The sequence below is a fragment of the Lampris incognitus genome, chromosome 7, assembly GCF_029633865.1.
Source record: "Lampris incognitus isolate fLamInc1 chromosome 7, fLamInc1.hap2, whole genome shotgun sequence".
Lineage (NCBI taxonomy): Eukaryota > Metazoa > Chordata > Actinopteri > Lampriformes > Lampridae > Lampris > Lampris incognitus.
This window is the reverse complement of record NC_079217.1, coordinates 45,525,304-45,550,000: the sequence shown is the minus strand read 5'-3', so window position 1 is coordinate 45,550,000 and position 24,697 is coordinate 45,525,304. Positions and strand designations below refer to the sequence as shown.

General features: G+C 44.0%; 1 protein-coding gene across 4 annotated transcripts in view; it reads right to left on the bottom strand.

Moving 5' to 3' along the window:
• The window catches only part of bcas3 (BCAS3 microtubule associated cell migration factor), a 488,455-nt gene that overhangs the window by 404,173 nt on the left and 59,585 nt on the right, over positions 1–24,697 (bottom strand). For all 4 annotated transcript variants that reach the window (XM_056283043.1, XM_056283039.1, XM_056283041.1 and 1 more), the window contains exon 7: positions 18,428–18,500. In XM_056283043.1, the coding sequence (XP_056139018.1) occupies positions 18,428–18,500 (73 nt within the window). The remainder of the gene's footprint in view (positions 1–18,427; positions 18,501–24,697) is intronic.

The following is a 24,697-nucleotide window of genomic DNA, read 5'->3' as shown; positions in this document are numbered from 1 at the left end:
ATGTGTTGAAAGCCAAAAGTTAAAGGGACAATTCTTAATTTCTTCACTAAAGAGCAACCCGGCGACAAGTGTACTAATTCAAGAGCGAACACCAAACAACAACAAATCAGAGTTTCTAATATCTTCTGATGCAGTTTCTTTACACTGGTGTTTGTAAATGCTGCAGTCAAACAGCCCTTATGTTCAATTATGATTTGTTGAGATGGACACAAAATGCTTGTTTTCAATCTACAACTCAAACTCTTCAATGTACATGTATGTACGTGAATACACCTAAGTTGTGTATGTACAAACAAATCACAGGTTGGGACTTTAAGGTTAAGGCATGTATGGTATGAAGGATAAAATGAAAACAATAATGTTGATACGCGTTACTGATGGTTTCAGATATTGAGTGTATGTGCCACACAACAACACCAATATCAACATTATGACATATGCAGTTGTGCCATATTTTGTAGGTATACAATTTGCTGTACTTAAAGGGACAGTTCACCCTGAAATAAATAAAATATATGTTTTTCCTCTTACCTGTAGCGCTATGTATCCATCTAAATCGTTTTGGTGTGAGTTGCTGAGTTTTGGAGATATCGGCCATAAAGAGGTCTGCCTTCTCTCAAGTACGGTGGAACTGGATGGTACTCGGCTTGTGTTACACAAAAGCACCACAAAAATACACTTGAAAAACTCAACAGCAATGTGTCTTTCCAGAAATCATGACCCGCTTACTCAGGATCGTCCACAGACCTTGTTGTGTGCAGTTTCATGTAGGAACTATCTTCTTAGTCTGAGCTACACCTACATGAAACTGCACACAACAAGATCTGTGGATTGATTATCTTGGACATGATTTCTGGAGAGATGTTGCTGTTGACTTTTTCAAATGTAATTTTTTTTTATTGCGCTTTCAGCAGCACAAGCCAAAAGCCAACCAGTTCCACCGTATTCGAGAGAAGGCAGACGTCTCCACGGCCGATACCTCTAAAACTCGGCGACTCACACCAACATTTTAAACTTTACAGATTTTACACATTTCTGCGGCTAGAAATGTTTAAAATCCAACAAAAAATCAAACACAAGTTGCCTCATCCCTCAGCCGTACTGCAGGGAATGGTTTGAGCTGTGGTAAAGATCTAAAAGTCATTACACATCATTCAGCTTGTCAGGGTGTTTACATGCTCCACCCCTGTACTACTGAGTTTAATCTGACTTCCTATTTGAAAGGGTAATACTTGCAAGGCGGAACACATTTTCGACAGACACAAAACAGACACGCAAGTCAAAATAAACACTTCAAAGTGAACTCCGAGGATTGCCCTGCCTATGCAGAGAGCAAGTCTGTGTATGCGTCTGTGTGTGTGTGTGTGTGTGTGTGTGTGTGTGTGTGTGTGTGTGTGTGTGTGTGTGTGTATGTGTTTTTTGGCGATATGTGCAAGTACAGAGAAAGGAAATTGAGAGGCAGATTACAGCTATTCCCATTTCCAGAGAGACGCGTGACAAATAGGTCAAAGAATGACTCCATCTTTTTTATGTGAACATGACATCTTTGCCCACCGCTGAAGACATACGTCTTGCTAAAAAAATCTGAATAACAAGTGAAACTTACCACACCTGTCTGCACGCTGCTGTTTTTACCAGTGTTTACGAGAACCATGATGCTCAGCAATATTTTCAAATCCCTAACTTTGTGAGAAGTCAAAAAACCATCCATGGAGTCATGCAGGTAACCTAAGAATCTCTACAAATGAAAGACTAATTATTAGACACTAGGGGCTATATTCTAATGATCTAAGCACACGGTCTAAAGCGCATGAGGCAAGTGCATTTAGGGCATGTCCAAACCCACTTTTGCTAGTTTAACGGCGGGTAATCTGAATGCAACGTAAGGTACATGGTTCAAAGGGGTGGTATTTCGGCCCCTTCCGGCCCAATTCCAATGTCCCCGGCCAAGGGGGTAAATTCGTATTGGGCCTTAATTAATCAGGAATCAGGAACACCTTTTCATTTCATTTCACACACTTCCGTACATGAAATGAAATGAAACATCATTTCCCTCAGTCCACAGCACTGCAACACAAAGACAAAAACACATATCTGAAAACTACAAGAACTACAAGAACACACATACTAACTAACACATATATCCAAACTAACACATATATCCAAACTAAAAAAAAAAAAAAAAAAAAAAAAAAAAAAAAATCACTGTCCAAGGGAACAAACGCCAGCCAGGATGATTGTCGGAACTGCCGGTCTGCATGGGCTACCATTTAGCTTAGCCTGCCCCGCTTCAGCGTCCTGTCAGACTGCCCCCGATGCTTCCTCCTCGTGTACAACTCCAGGCAGGGGCCGTGGTCCTTGGGCCCACCAGATGCAGCAGACCAGGCTCCCCCAACCGATCCAATGCCAGCTCTCCCAGCCAGACACCGTTGACACACCTCTCCGCACTCCACATGACAACACCAAAAACACCACAGTCAACGCCAGGTGAGGCCGCCACAAGCCCACCCTCTGTGCTATCGGAACTGCCGGTCTGCATGGGCTAGCTAGCAGTTAGCTTAGTCTGCCCCGCTCCTGTCAGACCGCCCTCGGTCTTACCTCTTCGTGTGCAGCTCCAGACAGGGCTGTGGTCCCTGGGCCCACAAGATGCAGCAGACCAAGTTCTCCCAGCCATCAAACAAAGACAAAATCTAAACGCAGACGTGGACAAAGACATTGCATGGGCAGTACAGGGTGAGGCCGCCGCAAATGTGATTTCACAACGCCAACCTAATCACAGGCGTGTTTTGGGCTTAACATGAAATAAACCAATCAGTGTCATCTCCCATTCCCTTAAATAGCCAGGTGCGCTTGCACATTGGTGAGTTGCTGTTATAATAGCAGGTTTGCCAAGTAGTAGGAAAGTTCTGCACCCATCTATGACATTATTATCTTAATAATGTGCCCTTAAGATAACGGTAAAAAAAACTGTGCCATTGACTTAAGACCAGGTTTTTAGTGGTCAATTGTGTAATCACTTTCTACTGCCTCAAGACAGCAATCAAAGTTGTCAAGTCTGCATATGATATGCGACGTTGGGCTTCTTTTCTTGTGAAGTCACTTGAAATAATCAAGGGTCGCAGTTTTTCGGGCTTGTTGCTTGTTAGGAAAATCTAACAAACAACTTTTTTTTCTACATTTATGGCCACTATTTTCCCCATTGCATTGATTGACACTGTCTGCTCAAAGCCTAACAATAACATCAGTGCTGTAATGTAATTTGCCCTCCCACAAATCGCCATGTAGCCCTATCCCTAGCCCTCTCCTGCCCCTCATTGGAGGAAAAACCTGTATTTCCTGCTTCCTGTCTCCTATTTTGTTGGCTGTTGGTATTGGGTGGGGCCTTCTAAATCAAAGCAGATGCACCTGACAAGTTTTGACACACGTGAGGAATCTGAGGGGTAACAATTCTTTGTGACGTGAACTCAAGGATAATGAACGGTGAACACTTTTTTGCATCTGAGACTCATCTAAAAGTTTTGTACTGACCACCTTGGTTTTATTTGTTTTATGGACTGACCAACTCATGCACAAAAACCGAACCACTTCCATTCATACTCCTCTTGGGCTGGCCGATGTCGAAGACTACGCTGGGGACCTTCACTTTCTGTTCTGTTCACTCTCTGACCTAAGGTAAACCCAGTCAAACCAGCCAACAAGTCTCTTTCTTCCTCCTTTTAGTAAGATATTCCTACATGCACACACACCTGTGTTAGGGATTAAGCGGCCCTAGACAACTTTGTATTAGTTCAGTTGGCTCACATCTCGTCACTTTATCGGGGCCTCGTCAGGCAGCAGTGAAACCTCTTTTTTGTTTCGTTACATTACCTAGTTTGTTTATGTTCACTACCCTTGCTAACCCATTAGCTAATTGCTGGTTTAACTAGTTAACTACAAACAAGCATAAAGTTTGCAAGGAGTGAAATGTGGAGTTGGATTCAGCTCGCTAAAGAATCGACTGCTGCAACGCTATTAGTGTAGAACATAGGTTCTCAACCTGGGGGCCGGGACCCCCAAGAAGGTCGTGAGATAATTTCCGAGGGTCACCAGATGATTGTGGAGAAAAAAAAGAAGCATGAAACCGTCCAGACCCACAGCACACCTGATGTGAAAAATAGGTGTACTGTCTCTTTAGTTTCTGTGCCGTGCCATCACAGTATAAAAGGCAGTGTGCGCTCTGCGCTAGTCCTCAGTATAGTTCAAGACTTCTTTGAGGGACCAATATGCTACCAAACCTCTAAGTTTAGTAGAAAAGAATAATAATCATTCTTCATATCAGGATCATCATTAAAAAACACCCAGCCCCCCACCCCAGAGCTGGGACCCCCACACACACAGAGACAGTCCACTCAGCTACACAGACCATCAGTAGGGAGAGGACCTCAACTGACCCCTGGGACTGGCAGTATGTGACATTTCTTTGATGAGGATGACAGGATGGTTCCCAGTACTCCCACTCTCATGGTCCCACTCCGTACTGATGGATTTGCTGAGGCTATACACTCTCCTCAGGTAGCAGGTCTGTCAACCAGGTTCAGGTTTGGACCTCCTGAAGACCTGCTGCCTCAGGCATCAGCCTCATACTCGGACCTGGGACAGCTGGCATCACAAGGAGGTCTAGGTATGTATGAGTCCCCCTTGTTTCTGGCTGCTCATGAAGAGGGGGGAAGAGGGAGGAGGGAGAAGAGTCCCTACCACACCGCTACAGGTGGCTGCTCCAGTGACGGTCTTTTGAGTAAGGACAACAAAATACAAAAAAAAAAAAAAAAAAAAAAACACTGCAGGCATTGAATGTTACAGAAATCGAATATAAATCAGTCACCTTTAAAAACGTTTTCAATTTATTGTGATTTATATGTAATTCACCTGAAGACGTACTTCAGCAATAACAGCTTCTGTGTAAATAATAGGAATACATTTTAAGCGTCAGCTTCTTAAGAGGACCATGGAATCCAGCGACCTTGGTGGCTATTGTGTGTGGCACAACCGTTGTCCAGAAAATCAAGGACAGTGAGGGAAACAGCAGACTAATAGCAGGTGCAGTCCAGAAAAACAAGGTTTTATATATCTCAAATCTAATGTTTAGTACGATGTGCTCATGCGTGAGTGACCACTATTTGCGTCCATGATGGAGTGACTACAATTTGTGACATATAGCCCAAGGCAGAAGTTCCATGGCACTGTGGGGAAAAAGAGCATATTTTAGACTGCGGAATTGTTTTTACATTACATCGCCTGTACCAGTGATATGATTTGCCTTAGAATAGTTTTTATTGAGGGTGTTTGTGAGAGTCAGTGTGTGTGCACATGGGGTGCCATTATTTCAATAAATCTAAAAACACTAAAGCTGAAATCGATTTAAGCTAGTTATTATTCTGTCTGTGGGCCAAGCAACGCTCTTCCTGTGTGAGTATGGTAGCTTTCATGTGTTCTATTACAGTAATCCCTGAACAGTCTCAGGTAGACAGTTTATGAGTGATCAATGTCTTTCCATCCATCCATCCATTATCCAAACCGCTTATCCCAACTGGGGTCGTGGGGATGCTGGAGCCTATCCCAGCAGTCATTGGGCAGCAGACGGGGAGACACCCTGGATGGGCCGCCAGTCCATCAGGGTTTTTGATCAATGTTTTTGCATCGGGTTAAATATCCCAATGCTATTGGAGGAGGTCGAGAACACTGATTATTCTTGGGGGTCACGACCCGAAAAGATTGAGAATCATTGGTGTAAAAGGACATGTGTAGTAAGTGTGGATTAGCCACACCATAATAGCTCTCACCTAAACACATGTTTGTGTGTGGGGACAGCTGCTTTATGCGCATAACATTCAGGTTGTGCACTGCTGTTTTTTTTTGTCCCCCCCCCCCTCTTCAGTTCTCATCACTGGTAATCTAACCTGTGCGTTTATAAGGAAAGGCCATACTGTAGCGATTTATGGCGAGGTTGCAGTTTCTACTTCATGGTTAGCCTTTACGATGTTGTGGTTGTATGTTAAGTGAATGGGCATGGTCTTGTTTGTATTTAGGGGTTAAAATTATAAATCCTAGGAAGCCCTCTGTCACACCAGCAACCTGCATGTATTGGGCATGCAGGTGGCTGGTGTGACAGAAGAAGACGCAGAAGACAGGAAGAAATGGAAACGGATGACCTGCTGTGGCGACCCATAATGGGAGCAGCCGAAAGTAGTAGTAGTAGTAAGCCCTCTGTTGGCAGCGCAAATTCACGTTTGTGGCAGCCTCACCCAGTACCGTCCATGCACTGTCTTTGTCCACAGTCGCCGTTTAAGTTTTGTCTTCGTTGATGGCTGGGGGAGCTGGCGCTGCATTGGCTGGGACAGCCTGGTCTGCTGCGTCTTGTGGGCCCAGGGACCAGAGCCTTGCCTGGAGCTGAGAACAAGGAGGTAACACCTGGGGCAGTCTGGCGGGACGCGGAGGCGGGGCAGACTAGGCTAACTGCTAGCCCATGCAGACCGGCAGTTCTGATAACACTGAGCGCGGTCTGGCGGTGGTCTTGCTTGGCGTTGACTGTGGTGTTTTTGGTGTCGTCGTGTGGAGTTGGGGGGGGGGTTGTGTGTGTCAAGGGTGTCTGGCTGGGAGAGCTGGTGTTGGATTGGCTGGGGGAGCCTTGTCTGCTACATCCGGTGGGCCCAAGGACCACGGCCTCTGCCTCGAGCCTCTGCCTGGAGCTGCGCCCGAGGAGGAAGCACCGAGGGCGGTCTGACAGGATGCGGAAGCAGATCAGGTTAAGCGAACTGCTAGGCCATGCAGACCGGCAGTTCCGATAGTCATCCTGGCTGGAGTTCTTTCTCTTGGACAGTGATTTATTTTATTTATTTTTTTTTTTTTTAGTTTAAATATATGTGTTAGTTTCGATATATGTGTTAGTATGTGTGTTTTTGAAGTTCTTGTAGTTTTTGGATATGTGTTTTTGTCTTTGTGTTGCACTGCTCTAGGCTGGGGGAAACAATGTTTCATGTACTTCCATACATGAAATGAAATGACAAATAAAGTGTTCCTGATTCCTGTTGGAAAAGATGGATGGTTATCTGGGTTGTTGGGCTTGTTTGTGTTGAGTCCATTGTCACCTACTTTTTGAGTAGTCACTTGATTTAGGCCCAGGTTTGGGTGTGCTAACTAAAAACTGTTGTGTGTGTGTGTGGTTCTGGCTGCTGGGTATTGAATGGGACTAGCCTGCCCCTTGGTAAGTTTTTGTTTGTAGTGGTTAGTGCTGTTGTTAATGATGAATACTTTTGATGTAGATGAATTCTGTGAAAAGGGTGTTGACAATAGCGATTTGTGCAAACTTAAGACCAGTGGTGTTCTGTGGCCCAGTACTTTGAGGTGAGACACTGATCCACAGGTTAAAAAGAGTGACATTATACAAGCGCTTACTGACAACTTACGGCTGCTGGAGCCAAGGCTGGAACAGAAGGAGCAAGAAAGGGAGCGACAAGTTCAAGCTAGCGAACAAGAAATTGAGGATGAGTTGGCCATAAATGCACTGGAGAAAGGAAAGCTAAAACAAACGAATCAGGACCTTCAGAGGAGGCAAGAAGCTCGATTTGACATTTCTAGCTGCATGAGATTACTGTCCAAGTTCAACCATGAAGATGTTAAGTCATTTTATGAATCCTTTGATAAAATTGCTAGAGAATTAGACTGGCATGAGGATAAATGGACTCTCCTTGTTCAGAGTGTCCTTGATAGTAAGGCCCAAGAGGCCTGTGCATCCCTAGATTGTAACCCGAGCAGGGAGCATGATTTGGTGAGAAAGGCGGTCTTGGCTGAATATGAGGTTGACCCTGAAGATTACAGAAAAGTTTGGGTCACTCCGTCGTAAGCCCAGAGACACCTATCTTGAGGTTGCAAGGCAGCAGGAAGCCGTTTCTGACAGATGGTTAGCAGCTTGTGAAGTTTACACCTACCAGGAGTTGTGCCAGCTCATTTTGTTGGAACGAATCTAGTGTCCTGGATCTAGAGGTATGAGACTGCAGAAAAGCTGTTATGATAGCAGATTCTTATGAACTCACCCATGGGGATATGCCTTGGAGAGGTAAGGTGGGGATATCAGATAAGAGGTTGGCTGAAGAAGGAGCAGTAAGACCTAGCCATCCTCCAGTCCCATTGGTGAGTTCTGGCAAAAGGTTTGACCGGCCTCCACTGCCCATGCCTGAAGTGATTTGTCATTATTGTAAAAAGCCAGCACACATCAAGTCTAAATGATTTGCACTGAAGAGGAAGGAAAACCAGTCTGTGGCTTTGATTGCAGCTCAGCCCATAGTAGACCCTGTTGTTGACCCATGTGTCCCAGTGGCTAAACAGCCACCTGAGGAATACCAGGGTTTGTGTCTGAAGGGGTATGTGGCCGTAACCTCAGCTGGCGCTATGGCCCCCATTACTATTTTGAGGGATATAAGAGCTAAACTGTCACTTCTGGTACAGGGAGTAATGAATCTACCCCCTTCCACTTATATCTATATTTACCACAGCCTTTCCATTGTTTCTGCAAAATCCAGCACCATCTGTCCTTCTACATTCCTCTCCTTGACATCATACCTACTAATCAGCTCCTCATCACCTCTGTTCCCTTCACCAAGATGCCCATTGAAGTCTGCTCCTGTCACCACTCCCTCCTCCTTGGGTACACTGTCCACCACTTCATCCAGCTTACTCCAGAATTCTTCTTTCTCTTCCATCTCACACCCAATCATAATTTGAACCCTTAGTCTGCCCTTAGTTTTCTGGAACTAAGACTAACCAAGCCTCTAGCTTCTTTTAAATCTCGTCTTGAAACTTTTCCTTTTATGAAAGCTTTTACAAATGTTTGATATTTGTTTTTATGTATTTATACCGTTTTTAGTTGTACTCTTACTTATTTGGTCTCGTTCTTATTTTTGCCTTGTCTGGTTTTCTTTCTTTGTAAAGCATTTTGTAACATTGTTTTAGAAAAATGCTATATAAATAAAGTTATTATTATTATTAATCTTTCTCTTACCTCTGGCTGTGTTCCTGATGGTTTTAAGATGGTGAGTGTCTAACCTGTGGCTTAACAATGGGCATGCCCGAACTGAGGTGTAACCTCATCATTTACCAAATGCCCCATTTTACATGTACACACGGATACACAGAAACCGGAGTTTTTAAAAATCTGCACTTTCGAGGGTGTTTAAAAAAAAACCAACTCAGTTTTAGTGTCCTAAAACGCTATTTGGGTGTGAATGTAGAAGAAAAGGTTCTTTCGGAAAAATACTCATAGTAATGTGGGCGAAGTCTAAATCTCCAGTTCAACCTACACTCAATATCCACATGGAGAAAGTCACACTAAAACACCGCCATCTCCATTCACTTACAATGACAGGAAGCTGACTGCTCGAGGCAAACGGGCGGCATGACAACAGAAGTTGAAAACAAAAGCTGAAACTTTGATCCTGCCGCATGAGAAGTGCACATTGTGGCAACCAGTCTGATTCCAGAGAAAAGTCCATTATATGAAAATCACCTCCATGAAAACATTAGCTGGCCTTTTTCCAACAACAGGGACGAGAAGCTGATTCATCATGCTGCATTTTCCTCAACTTTATGACTCAGCTCTGTCAACACTGAACACACTGTTCGGTGAAAAATGCCAGAAACTGTCGACGTTTCTGGTGGGTAAAAATACAGTACAGAGCAATCTTATCCATCTGGAGATCTGTCTTTTCTTGGTTACATGTTGATCTTATGTAGGCTTTTTTCATTTACTTAATTTAGCAGTCAACTCTATCGGCAACACGGCAAGTCCACAGATGGCAGAGAATATGGTGGTTATTGTTCCGCTACTTGATTTCCAATTGGATAGAAATATTGTTTTGTTATATAGAAAATAAATGGCTATATTTTTTGACCCCTCCCCCCTTTTTCTCCCCAATTGTATCTGGCCAATTACCTCACTCTTCCGAGCCGTCCCAGTCACTGCTCCACCCCCTCTGTCGATCCAGGGAGGGCTGCAGACTACCACATGCCTCCTCCGATACTTGTGGAGTCCCCAGCCACTTCTTTTCACATGACAGTGAGGAGTTTCACCAGGGGGACATAGCGTGTGGGAGGATCATGCTATTCCGACCAGTTCCCCTTCCCCCCGAAAAGGTTCCCCAACTGACCAGAGGAGGCACTAATGCAGCGACCAGGACACATACCCACATCCGGCTTCCCACCCGCAGACATGGCCAATTGTGTCTGTAGAGATGCTCGATCAAGCCGGAGGTAACATAAGCATTCAAACCGGCGATCCCCGTTATTGGTAGGCAATGGAATCGACCACTATACTACCAATAAATGGCTCTATAGTTCAATAACAATACTTTTCTGTTTTTGTCAAAGGAAATTATTTTCTTTTTTTGGGGGGGGATTTTTTGTGTTATTTCTTTTTACTCAGTTATGAAAATGGTAGAATATCATAATTTTTAACAGTATTGTTTCCAAGTTCATTTTTTCTTTTTATTGTAACTAAATATTTGACATGGCATATTTGACTTTACAGATGCAGAGTTGGTTAACACAGTTATTCAAATCTCCAACAGGAAATAGTGACAGTGTTACTTTTTTAAAATTCACTAAGGTAATAATATAATATATAATATAAGGTAATCATATAATATATAATAACTAATACAATATATAAGGTAATAAATAGTAATACACTGCTAGCTGAAAGAGATGAAATGCCTGCCCACACTGCTAGCTACCATCTCTCACAAAGCTCATTCACACACTCAAACTGACTTTATGTCCCAGAATGCAAAACTGTCCATTTTAGGACTGCCGTCTTTCATGGCCTCTGTTAGGTAAGCTTGACCAAGACTACTCGACAAGGCTCCTTAATTTATTTCTTGTAATCAAAGTTTGATTCAGCTATTTCTAAGCACAAATGAGTGACAATCACACAGACAAGAGGGGTACACTGACCGGCCCACCTACCCTACGTGTTTTCATGATGTGGCCCACTCGCCAACAAATGTTAATAGCCCCGCTCCTGCCCTGCTCTGGGCTATGTCCTGCCTACCTCTCTGATACGAAGGCCCAACACATGTGCCTGGACAGAAAGAGGTGTGCTGTGAAGAACGGGCTGAGAGATCATGGTGTGACAGAAAAGATTACAATGGCCTCATGCTGCTTTAAAAGCGTCAACTCTCCAAATCCTCTTAACCCGATAGCTCTTTTCATACAAACACTCGTTTTTAAATAAATTCCATTTAATACATTTTAAAGGAAAGACACCTAAGGTCTAAAGCTTCCCGACCGCTACAACTGTCATGAAAACACAACGAAAAGCAAGGGCTTAGTGCAGCGATGGGCATTTGCCACTAAGTCTTCTCGAGAGTACTGTGTGGACTGAGCAGGATGTGCTGCTCACGACACTGTGGTGATTCATCAGTATTCATCAGTACTCATCAGGCATCAGGTGACAACGAGACCAACAGAAGCTCTGGATGAAGACAGTTAAGGAGATGATATTATGTGTGCACAGAATCTACTTACATTCATCAGTTTACAATTTCACTTGTGGTGCGTGCATCGAGTTCCTTCAGTATGCATGGGGAACCTCCACCAGATAAAGTACACACCACCACCCATTTTAATGCTCAGACTCCACCCTGCACTTTGTTTTTAATAGTGGACATTACAGCTGCAATGGGAATGTATTTGAAAGAGGGTGTTGGCTATCTAATATATCCAAGTACAAGTATTATTCAGTTCAAAAAGATGTATTTTTAAGAGGTATAGGGATTAGGGAGGGCTGTAATAACTAAGTTTTATATTATTGACACTGATATTTGGGTTATATATAGAATTGGGATAATTGTTTAAAAACTGCATACAAGATAAATATTATTTATGAGTAGTGGAGAAGGGGTAGGAATAAATAAGTGTATAATTCCTCCTACGCCTTTTTCCCCCCCTTTTTCTCCCCAGTTGTATTTGGCCAATTACCCCACTCTTCCGAGCAGTCCCAGTTCCTGCTCCACCCCCTCTGCCGATCTGGGGAGGGCTGCAGACTACCACACGCCTCCTACCATATATGTGGAGTCGCTTCTTTTCACCTGACAGTGAGGAGTTTGACCAGGGGGACATAATGCATGTGAGGATCATGCTATTCCCCCCCACCCCCGCCCCCCCGAACAGGCATCCCGACCAACCAGAGGAGGCGCTAGTGCAGCGACCAGGACACATACCCACATCCGGCTTCCCACCCACAGACATGGCCAATCGTGTCTGTAGGGATGCCCGACTCCTACTCCTTTTTGAACATGTAATATTTAATTTGTGTTGTTTATGAGAATTTGTTTATTGAGTTTGTTGTATAGGTTTATTGATCATTTCAATATAATATTATTGTTCTGTTTTATGTTTTTTTATTTTTTGTTGTCTCCTTTTTTACATCTTTTTTGTTTTAGGAAGAGATGGAAACGGATGATCCGCTGTGGCGGCCCCTAACGGGAGCAGCCGAAAGTAGTAGTAGTTTCTTTTTTTACGTGTTCAAAATAAATCAAATCAAATCAAGATGTGCTTTTCTTTTTTTCCAAATAAAGTTTTGCATTTTAGTCTTTATTGGACAGGACAGTAGAGACAGATGGGGAAAAAAGGATGAAGTGAGTATAGGGAAAGATATGCAGCAAAGGTCTCATGGTCAGATCTGAACCTGTAATGGTGCAACCAGGCCTGAGACCTCATGGTAAGCACCTAAATAAGCCCACAACACAACTCATAGCCAAGCAATGAAAGATATAGCAATTTACATTTAGTTTCTTTTCTTTTCTTTAATAGAATCTGTATCCAAATTTAAATAGGGGAAAATATACACTGATCAGCCAAAACATTAAAACCACTGACAGGTAAGTGAATAACATTTATTATCTGGTTACAATGGCACCTCTCAAGGGGTTGGAATATTACTGAACAGTCAGTTCTTGAAGTGTTGGAAGCAGGGACTATTGGCAAGGGTAAGGATCTGAGCCACTTTGACAAGGGCCAGATTGTGATGGCTAGACGACTGGGTCACAGCATCTCCAAAACGACAGGTCTTGTGTGGTGTTCCCAGTATGTAGTGGTCAGTACCTACCAAAAGGAAGGACAACTTGTGAACCAGCAACAGGGTCATGGGTGCCCAAGGCTCATTGGTGCACATGGGGGAGCAAAGGCTATACCACCTGGTCTGATGCCACAGAAGAGCTACTGTAGCTCAAATGCTGAAAAAAATAAATGCTGGCTATGATAGACATGTGCAAAGATATAGTGCATCACAGCTTGCTGTGTATGGGGCTGCACAGCCGCAGACTGGTCAGAGAACCCGTGATGACCCCTGTCCACTGTCAAAAGCACCTACAATGGGCACATGAGCATCAGAACTGGACAACAGAGCAATAGAGGGGGAATGGAATGGAATTGAAGAAGGTGGCTTGGTCTGATGATTGATGTTTTCCTTCACATCATGTGGACGGCCAGTTGCATGTGTGTTGTTTGGCCCCAGGATGCACTATGGGAAGAAAGCAAGCCGAGCCGGTGGAGGCAGTGTGATGTTCTGGGCAATGTTCTGGTAGGAAAGCTAGGGTCCCGGCATTCATGTGGATGTTACTTTAACATGTGCCACCTACCTAAACATCACTGCAGACCAAGTTCATCACTTCAAGACAACAGTATTCCCTGATGGCAGTGGCCTCTTTCAGCAGGATAATGCACCCTGACACACCACAAAAATTGTTCAGGAATAGCTGTAGGAACACGACAAAGAGTTTAAGGTTTTTGCCTTGGCCTCCAAATTTCCAGACCTCAATCCGATCGAGCATATGAGGGATGGGCTAGAAAAACAAGTCCGATCCATGGAGCCCACCCCCCGCCGCAACTTACAGGACTTAAAGGATCTGCTGCTAATGTCTTGGTGCCAGATACCAGAGGACACCTTCAGAGGTCTTGTGGAGTCCATGCCTCGAAGGGTTAGAGCTTTTTGGCAGAACGAGTGGGACCTACACAATACTAGGCAGGTGGTTTTAATGTTTTGGCTAATCGGTGTATTTGTTTTGTTCTTGTTTTTTTTCTATAAAATATCAAGTGCTGTTTTAAAAAAATAATTACTTTAAAATCTTGAAATTGTATAACTCAAGTCAACCAACAGAAGGATTTCTAACTGAGCATAACTTTTAAATAGGCATATTTAAAGTGCTATGTGTAATTCTACTTGAATCCTGACCGACATGCATTTGTCAGCAATGTGAAGAACAGCAACAACAATCTCAACACAACAATCAAGACAAATAAATTCAAATACAAAGGTGGTGGCTACACAGCAAATGTACTGACATCTGCCACTTGAGAAGACGTTCAGTGTATATTGTTTGCTACGATCAATGAACACTTTTCTGAGGACTACAAGTCTTTTGAGAAACATGGCATCAAACAACAACAGAAACACTCCACCAGGCCGGCTCATCTGTGAACGCATAAATCTGGGACGTGGAGGAAGCTGTTTTAATCAGTATCATTCAGCAACCCCTGGTACACTTGATATTTACTGGTCATAATAAACTCCAGGTAAGATGAAATATTACACATATAGCCATTAATTCTTTTCTTTTTTTTTTTACATTTTTCCCCTTTTTCTTCCCAATTGCACCCAGCCCAATTACCCTGCTCTCTTATGATATGAGTGGCTCTTTTGTGTAATATCGGTACACAAAAGAGCCATTCATATCTATGGCTCTGTTAGTGACGGGCGTTGGTAAACATCGAGACACAAAGAGCCATGGACATCTATAGCTCTGACAACGACTCCAAGAGGATAAATTCTGAGTCTCATCACCAGCCAGTCAGACTAGCTTTGTCTAGTCAGAAAGGAACGAACTGAGGAAGCCTCTTGGGATGAGAGGCGAAACGTCTTCACGGATATATACCAAGTCCAGTTGCACTTGATTCAACTCCTTTGGATAATATGTTCTTTTAATTATTGGCATCAAATCAATTGAAAAGCGGTAATGGTAGATAAGGTGAAATTGAGCCCCACCTTGTTTCATTAGCTGATGAGCACTGCCACAAACTAAAGGAATATGTGAAGGGAGACCCAGACATAAATTTCAGCTGATAAGAGCCCAATGAATGTTTGGCCTTTACAAGGGAGAGTGTCAAAAGACATGCTGATGATCATGACATCAGCCCAGCACCTCTGTGTGACAGCCAGAACACTGGAATAACATATCCAGCATCTCCACAGTGACAGAAGACCATACTGGTTAGAAGAAAAAAGGACCACATCCTCCGAGCATCTGGAGATGTTGTGTGTGGGGAACTGGTGGCTGGAAACGTCAGGGACTCCACTAACAGTTCCTTGCTTGGAATCCAGTAGACTAGTTCAAAAACTCTGGAGAACAAAAGCATCCTTCTTCAGCTCTGAACTTTTTACCCAAGAAGCGAGTGATCTATAAAACACCCACAAACAGTTGGAATGCCTTCCTCTTGCCATACAATTTGCATTTATTGAGAAAGAGCACTTGTATCTCGCGACTTAAATACCTGCAAACGCAATTCTAATGGATGAAAAATCACAACGGCAGGAAAGGATAGGAAACGCAAATCCACCTACTATGTGAGGGGACATAGCAGGGCCTTCAATGGCACAGGCCCTCACAAAGTATAGCGTAAGTGGTGCAGAGTGAAACAGACGCATAATGTTATGTATTATGTGGCTCGGCTGTCAGGAAAATCACTGAATCCATACATTGTTTGGACTTAACGGATAATCCTTTCCATTGATAAAATTAAGTTCAGTGTGCCTGGCTGCAAGTCCATAAGCACAGGGCTTCGGCGCACATGCTTTTTCCCCTTTCTGGTTTTCCTTTAATTTGCAAATCTTGTAATCTAAGCCCAGAGCTGACTGAACCAACTTCTAAACCAGCACCGCTGTAACGGCCAAGACTCCAATCTGTTTTCCATTTAAGTGTCAAGACAGTATCCTTTTTGGTGGTTCACAAAAGCTGTTATTTCAAAATGATTATATACTAAAAATTGTGTGAGGACCTTTGGAAGTTTATGAACGGGCCCAATGGAAAGTACTGTGCCACACCCGGAAGCATTTTTCCTCCCTTGTCGTTGAATATAGCAGTATTTACAAAACAATTCTGTCGGGGGAAGAGCCAGTCTGTGCCATTTAGCCAGGGGTCATGGTTTCTGCTTTTCAACACAGCGCATGTTTTCAACATTAGTGCCGAGCGCCGCCTGGGTGCTTCGCCAAGCCATTAAAACCCCAGTGTCTCAGTTTCAGTAAAGGCATAGAAAAAGCAGAAGCAGCAGCCATGGTGTCAGAGACAGCGGCAGCGGTCCCTAGAAAACACTTGGAAGATGGTCTCCATCAAAGCACAGCTGAAGACAGACTTCCTTATTTCATTTCCTGGGAAGGAAATATTAAGTTAGGTTTTTTGTTGCTCTTGAAGAGGAGCACAAGTAATGGAAGAGCGATGAGCTGGGAGGAGGGAGGGCACGGTCTATATAGCGGGAGACGAGTACAGGATGCCATGCTCTGCATCCCTTCTTACTTTCCCACACTTTCACCTAATGTGGACATGACATTCCCAGTCCACACTCTGTTTTTTTTATTTTTTTATTTGCCAGTGACCTACATGTCTGTTTTATCTCCCTTCTTATCCCCTCTTTCTAAGGGGTACCCCTCCTAAACAGACACACACACCCACACACACACACACACTAGTACCACTAACACTTCATGAATCACAGTTACATGTCTTTGGCCACTGGCTCAGCTCCATTTGGGTGCACGAGAAGGGTTCATAGCCAGGTGAGGGACTCTCTTTGAATTTCTTCCCTTATAGAAAATTGCACACTTGTAGACTGACTTGGGATAAAGGCACCGTTTCACTTGAAAACTCTCCCCCCCCTTTGGTTTCTATCTGTTCCGTTATCTCTTTTGGCTCTGCTGACACGACATCAAACACATGACCTGAGACCATGCCAGAGAAGATCCACTTCTGGTCTCGTTTAACTGGGTTGTCCTGTGTCTTCTGAACTTGTTAATCGGACATCTAGTTCCCTGCTTCACCTTCTGCCCCTGTGTTTGTCGAGCAACAAGACGTTGCCTCTGGAAAACCGTATAGTTCCTTGCTCCAAGCATCAATGAGAATTCACTTGAATTTGATGAGTAGGTTTATGTTGGTTACCAATGTAGTGAATTCGGGGGGGAGCAGCTCGGGAACCGCCACAGCCAGAACAAGAACCCAGATCTGCCGCACCACGGGCGACAACATTAACCAGTCGACTAAAGGGTCTGACCCATTAGACAAGGGCTAGCGGGTCTATTTGTGATCGTTACACTACCCCACTCCTTCGGGAAGCGCATCCCCGCGCTTCAGTATATCAGCTCCCTCACGCCCCTGGGCACATGCGCTTTCGATGGCCTCACGATCTCACCATCCCACTTCTGACACCAATGTAGCGAATTCAGGGGGCAGCTCGGGAACCGCCGCAGCCGGAACGCGAACCCAGGTCTCCCATACCATGGGCAACTACGTTAACCAGTCGACTAAGGGGTCCGACGCGTTAGCCAAGGGCTAGCGAGTCTAGTTATCTGTGGTCATTACACTACCCCCCTCCTTCGGGAAGCGTGTCCCGGGAGGCCAAAGAGAAGGTGTATGGATGTGGTGAGGGAGGACATGCAGGTGGCTGGTGTGACAGAGGAAGGTGCAGAGGACAGGAAGTGATGGAAAGGGATGATCTGCTGTGGCGACCCCTAACGGGAGCAGCCGAAAGTAGTAGTAGCAGCAGTAGTAGTAGTAGTAGTAGTCGTAGTTTATGTTGCTTACGCACTGCTGAAAGCTGCTATTATGTGAGTCAAAACTGTGCTCACTGAGCAGCCTAGTTACACTGTTGGTGACCAAATAATGACCATAACTGATGTAAACGTAATTATCATCCTAGTAAGTTTCAGAACACATCAGCCTCACAAATAGAAATAACTCAATGCTAACTGATGTTCATCAAACTGGACAGTGAGCAAATATAGACAGTGGATTTCAAGTGTTTGTGAGTTTAAGAGTTTCTGTCCTACATACAGAACTAAAATGTGCCATCTTCCAAGAAGGTCACAGACTGCCGCTCCATGAAAGAAATGGGTAATATCAACTCAGTGAGGGAATGCTCTGTTCTGCAACAGCTCTATGGTGTCAGCTTTGTGAAGGTTTATCTGCAGTGACACATTCTTCTTCTCTGTAATACTGCAGGCAACAACCTTGAAAACTACACTTAACCTGTTTAATAAAACAATAACACTATGACACTGTTCAGGATGACAACATCTAAAGACATGTTGATGAGGAGAGCAACGTTGGCTGCACTATGCTTTGTGACTCACCCAGAGGATCCCGTGCTCTTGCACACCCCGAGCAAGGGTCTCTTGTCTGCAAAACTGTCCATCTTCAGGGGACCTGGTAGGAAGAAGAGCATGGGGAAGAGACAGATGAAAATAACGTTCACACAACAAAGAAGGACATTCTTCAGAAGAGCATGTGAGGCCTGTTGTGTTGGCCGGCCACTTCACTTTTAAAAGGCAGCCCACGACCACGGCAGGAAGCGTGTTGATTACATTACAACTATTGCTCTGTAATCACATTATGGCTGCAGAACATTGTTGATGGATGGGGGGAGCTTTCTCCCCCTTCCTAAAATTAGGCCTTATTTAAAAAAAAAAAAGATGTCAGAGGATCAAATGAAATTAGGATGCCTGTGTTTGGGACCAGAGGGGAACTAGAAAAAAACATAACAACAAAAACATGAAGACATTTCAAATTCAAACCAGCTTTTCCCATTTAAAACTGTAAAGCGTTTCATACATGTGCAAAGACAAACTAGCCAAGGCTACATGAAATCAAAGAACAAACTCGGAAAAGGAAAGAAGACATTTTGAAAGATAAATGAAAGGGAATTTTCATCTCTCTTGGCATTTCATTTTTTTGCGTGGAATTACAGCGTGGTGAAAACCCAGCAGGAATATTCAAAAGAGGAGAAAGCATGTTGCACTAAGTGGACAAAGCCCATATTTTCCCTAATTGTCTCGTTCCTGGAGACATGCAGAGACGTTGGAGGGACGGGGCTCATATTGAAGAAGATGTTAGCCTTTGCAAGGCAGTAATTTGAGGCCTGACAGTAATCAGCTGGAGTTCCTGTGGTGTGGCATGAGAGCTAATACGCTGTCCCCACCAGCCCCGTAACACTCTTGACAGGGCCCTTTCTTCTGTGTTCATATTTCTGCCATCGGACATCATAATCAGTCACAATATCGACTACTCTAAAAGGATCTTACTTTCAACTTTCATTAAAATTACATTATGGGGGCGTCCGGGTGGCGTAGCGGTCTATTCCGTTGCTACCAACACGGGGATCGCCGGTTCAAATCCCTGTGTTACCTCCGGCTCAGTCAGGCATCCCTACAGACACAATTGGCTGTGTCTGCGGGTAGGAAGCCGGATATGGATATGTGTCCCGGTCGCTGCACTAGCGCCTCCTCTGGTCAGTCGGGGCGCCTGTTTAGGGGGGAGGGGGAACTGAGGGGGAATAGCGTGACCCTCCCATGCGCTACGTCCCCCCGGTGAAACTCCTCACCGTCAGGTGAAAAGAAGTGGCTGACAACTCCACGTGTATCCGAGGAGGCACATGGTAGTCTGCAGCACTCCCCGGGTCAGCAGAGGGGATGGAGCAGAGACCGGGACTGCACAGAAGAGTGGGGTAATTGGCCGGATACTACTAGGGAGAAAAAAACAGGGGGGAAAAAAAAATCCCCCAAAAAAAAGAAATCACATTTTGGAAAATAAACTGTTTTTGATTACTTGTAGACTGTAACCTACGTAGCATGAAGTGCTGCTGACTCCCATGCGGACACTCTTACAGAATGTTTAAATGTCTCTAGTGATGTATGGGTGCATGTTTACATAATTTAGAGCGTGGCTTGGAACAGTGTAAACAACATGCTCCTTACACTTCACAGAATTCCCAGAGCAGTTTCATTTACAGCAAAGTAGTACTTATCCACGAAAAACGTAGCTCTTCCCTGATAAAAATAGATACATGCCGACGTCCATTAAACACATACAGGGGACCACAAAGAGCTAGTGCATATGAGCGTTTCTCCTTAATACATATTCATCAGCGGACGAGGCATCTGGGTAACGGCCCCTTTTCCAAGTCAACGGAACTGCACGCAACAACGCAAGAGGTTGTAAACCGCAGGGAGGATGTGGATTAATAGATTTACTCCCTTTAGAAATCACTTTTTCCTCCGCTATTCTGGGAAGAGAAAACCTTGCCTTATTATAATCAACACCTATTTTCGGTTCTTTCCAGATCCGCCCACCCACGGGCCCCAATTGAAGACAATTGGCCTTTTAATGGCCCGCCACAGTGCTACACTGTTTGCACCCTGGCAGATTGCAATCAGTGTCTTCCCCTCAAGTAGAACAATTCATTTTTATTTTCCGCTGAGAGCGCTGCTCCCCTCATGTGTCGGGGGTATCTGCTGCTTCTTATTACTGTAGTTTGCTTTCATGTGTTTCCAGGGCCTCTGCCAATGCTGTCAGTGTGCATTGTTGAAATCTGCCAAAGGAGCGGAACATGGACGGAGAACAAAAAGCTGATTTTCTCACCAAAAAATGCCAAAAGCCAGAGGGGCTGTTCAGAGTGTTTCGCAGTACTGATTGATACCTGCAGTGACACCAAATTCAACCTTCATGCATGAAAAATAACTAATTGGTGGAACAAGAAATCCAATTACATCATGCTTTTGAGGAAGTGAAGGCCAGTGCTTATATCTGATGCTTGTGTTGATGTAATGTTGTCCCCCTGGTCTCTATGTATGCCGCTGTGCCGTATGTATAGTATGTGTGCATGCATTTACTGTATGAGGCTCTGTACACAAGGTGAATACAAATACCCTCTACTAGGACAACAAAGAATTTATCTATCGATCCAACTATGTTTGAGAAAGACAAAAAAGACACAACAGCTGGAGGGCGGCGTTTACCCACAAGCCATGATACTGCTGAACTCAGAATCCGGACCACTGAGCATGCATGCATGCACACACACACCTCTCTCTCCCTCTCTCTCTCCATGTATATGTACATATACACATTTATGCCAAACCATATTTCCCTCAGCCGCTGTCCCATTCTTCTGCTGGTTTATATGTTCTCACCTATATAGTTTTATTTCTATGTTCATTGTTACTTTATTGCTAACCCCTGTAAATACAGTTAAATTTTACGTTCAGATTTTACATTTTGGTTTAACTTTAAATGTGATATGATCAGCTTTGTTTGAGGTTAGCCAGATGCCTGAGCACCTCACTGCCAGCAATGCCTGCCACTGCAGTATTGTTGTGCATCTGATAAATAAACCTGAAACCTTGAAACATGACAGACAATGACAGACAGGAAGGAGAATATGTTTAGTGTACATGTTAGTATTCATCCAGTTCACTTTCTGCAAAGAAAATTAAGCAGCTGGGTGTCCAGGGAGAGTGGCGGTTTATTCCATTGCCTACCAACAACAGGGATCGCCGGTTCAAATCCCCGTGTTGCGTCCCTACAGACACAATTGGCTGTGTCTGCGGGTGGGAAGCCGGATGTGGGTATGTGTCCTGGTCACTGCACTAGCACCTCCCTCTGGTTGGTCGGGGCGCCTGTTTGGGGGAACTGGGGGGAATAGTGTGATCCTCCCACATGCTACGTCCCCCTGGTGAAACTCCTCACTGTCAGGTGAAAAGAAGGGGCTGACGACTCCACATGTATAGGAGGAGACGTGGTAGTCTGCAGCCCTCCCCAGATTGGCAGAGGGGGTGGAGCAACAGCTGGGACGGCTTGGAAGAGTAGGGTAATTGGCCAAATACAATTGGGGAGAACAAGGGGGAAAAAAATCCACAAAAAAAAGAAGCAGCTGAGGCACAATATTTACATTAAAAAAATTGCTATGTTAAACACTCAGGACCAACATTTGAACACCATTACGAACTGTGTATCACATATTCCTTGGGATTTCTTTTACAGATCTTCCAGCTGTAACTTTAATGAGGCACCATCACATTGTAATCATTAATCATGTAACTAAGACCTTATAGCCAATCATGTAACCAAGTACTTCTAACCCATTATGTAACCAAGACCTTCTAACCGACCTTGGGTTGATTGACTACTTGCACTCAGGGTGAGAGCTCCCAACTATATATATATATATATATATATATATATATATATATATATATATATACAGACGGGTGAAACATCAAAGAAAAACCCAACATAGTGTCTTAGTACGGTGTTGGGCCATCATGGGCCTCCAGAACAGCTTCAGTGCTCCTTGTCATGGATTCTACAAGTCTGAACTCTACTTGGAGGAAGGGACACCATTCTTCCAAAAAGTATTGCCTCATTTGGTGTTTTGATGATGATGGTGGTGGAGAGCCCTGTCTAACACACTGGTCCAAAATCTCCCATAGGTGTTCAATTGGGTTGAGATCTGGTGACTGTGAGAGTCATAGCATATGATTTACATAATTTTCATACTCATCAAACCATTCAGTGATCCCTCATGCCCTGTGGATGGAGGCATTGTGATCCTGGAAGATACCGTGAGACCACTACCATCAGCAAAGAAATGCTTCATCATAGGATATCACTCAATAACTTTGTATTGATTTACAGTGACCCCCAAACCATGTCAGGAAAATGCAACTCTCAGCATAAGAGAGCCCCTCACTGTAGGGGTCAAGCATTCAGATTTTTACTTTAATTTGTTACCTGTCTGTATCTACCTCCTGTCTTTTCATGGCACTGACGAAAAGACAGGAGACAGAGCTGGAGGTGGCACAATTGAAGATGCTAAAATTTTCATTAAACGTGATGAAGAAGGACAGTATTAGTAAGGAGTATATTAGAGGGACAGCTCAGGTTGGACGGTTTGGAGACAAAGCAAGAGAGGCAAGATTGAGATGGCTTGGACATGTGTGGAAGAGAGATGCTGAGTATATTGGGAGAAGAATGCTGAATATGGAGCCGCCGAGGAAGAGGAAAAGAGGAGACCAAAGAGGAGGTTTATGGCTGTAATGAGGGAGGACATGCAGGTGGCTGGTGTGACAGAGGAAAATGCAGAGGACAGGAAGAGATGGAAATGGATGATGTGCTGTGGCGACCCCTAACAGGAGCAGCCAAGGTAGTAGCAGTAGTAGTAGTAGTAGTAGTAGTAGTAGTTGATTTAACTCACAGAAAATTTGGTATCCCCCATCTTTTCTACATGCAATGTTTAAGAACATATCTTAGACAGGGCTATCCACTGCTTCCGCTCCTCAGACAGATTTAAGGTAATTACATTTAAAAAAAGACACAAAACAAAAAACAAAAAAAAATTTAGCAGCCTTTTTCTCTCCTCCCTCTTAAGCAGGGCAGACACTGTATTAGTTGAGCAGCTTCACCGACTTATTATAGAGTCGGGCTGTGACGCCCGATTAATTGTCTCAACAATCAGCGACCTGGCCATCAGACGATCAGATGGATTTCTGACAAATGAGACATAATGGTTGGATGCCTTGCAGTTTAGTGATATCACGACCCAATTTCCAACAATTCATCGTGCAGCTATCTGAGTGCACCCGTGCGAGCCAACAACAACAACATGACGTAGATGAGAGGGTGTGTACACAGTGCCTTGCAAAAGTATTCAACCCCCTTGACAGTCATCACTAATTTCTGGATTATAAAAGATACTCATTCCTAAACAATATTATTCTTGTGATCCCAAAGCCAAAATAAGTTATGTTTCGCTGACTTTTTATTGATAAATTAAAAATTAAAATAGAGCGCTTGCATAAGTATTCAACCCCTTGTGCTCTGAAAGCTCCAAGTTTACACAAATGACAAATTATTCCTAATACAAACTCAGGTAAACACAATTGGTCATAATAAGTGTGCACCTGTAAGATGTTAAAGTAACGATCTCGTTTACCTGGGCATGAACTCCATCAGAAAATGAAGACAAAGGAGCAGAATCCTAAAGTAAGAGACAAAGTGATTAAAATACGGAAGGCAGGAAAGGGATACAAAAGAATATCCAAGTGTTTGGATGTCCCACGGAACACTGTTGGATCCATTGTCAGAAAGTGGAAGCTGGATCACACCACCCAGGCACTTTGTAGGACAGGCCGTCCCTCAAAGCTAAGTTTCTGAGCAAGACGTGGGCTGGTGAGGAACGCCACAGATGATCCTGCAATCACTTTGAAGGAGCTCCAGAGGTCAGTGGCTGAAACTGGAGTAAATGTGCATGAGTCAACCATATCACAGGCTCTCCATAAATCTGGACTATATGGGAGGGTGGCAAGAAAGAAGCAGTTGTTCAAAACAATGCATATAAAAGCACGCTTGGAGTTTGCTACCAAGCATGAGAGAGACCTAGTTAGGATGTGGGTAAAGGTTTTGTGGTCAGATGAGATGAAAGTTGAGATTTTTGGCCAAAACTCAAAGCGCTATGTGTGGCGCAAATCTAACACTGCTCATGTCCTAAAAAACACCCCCCTACAGTGAAGCATGGCGGTAGCAGCATAATGCTATGGGGTTGCTTTTCATCTGCAGGCACTGGGAAC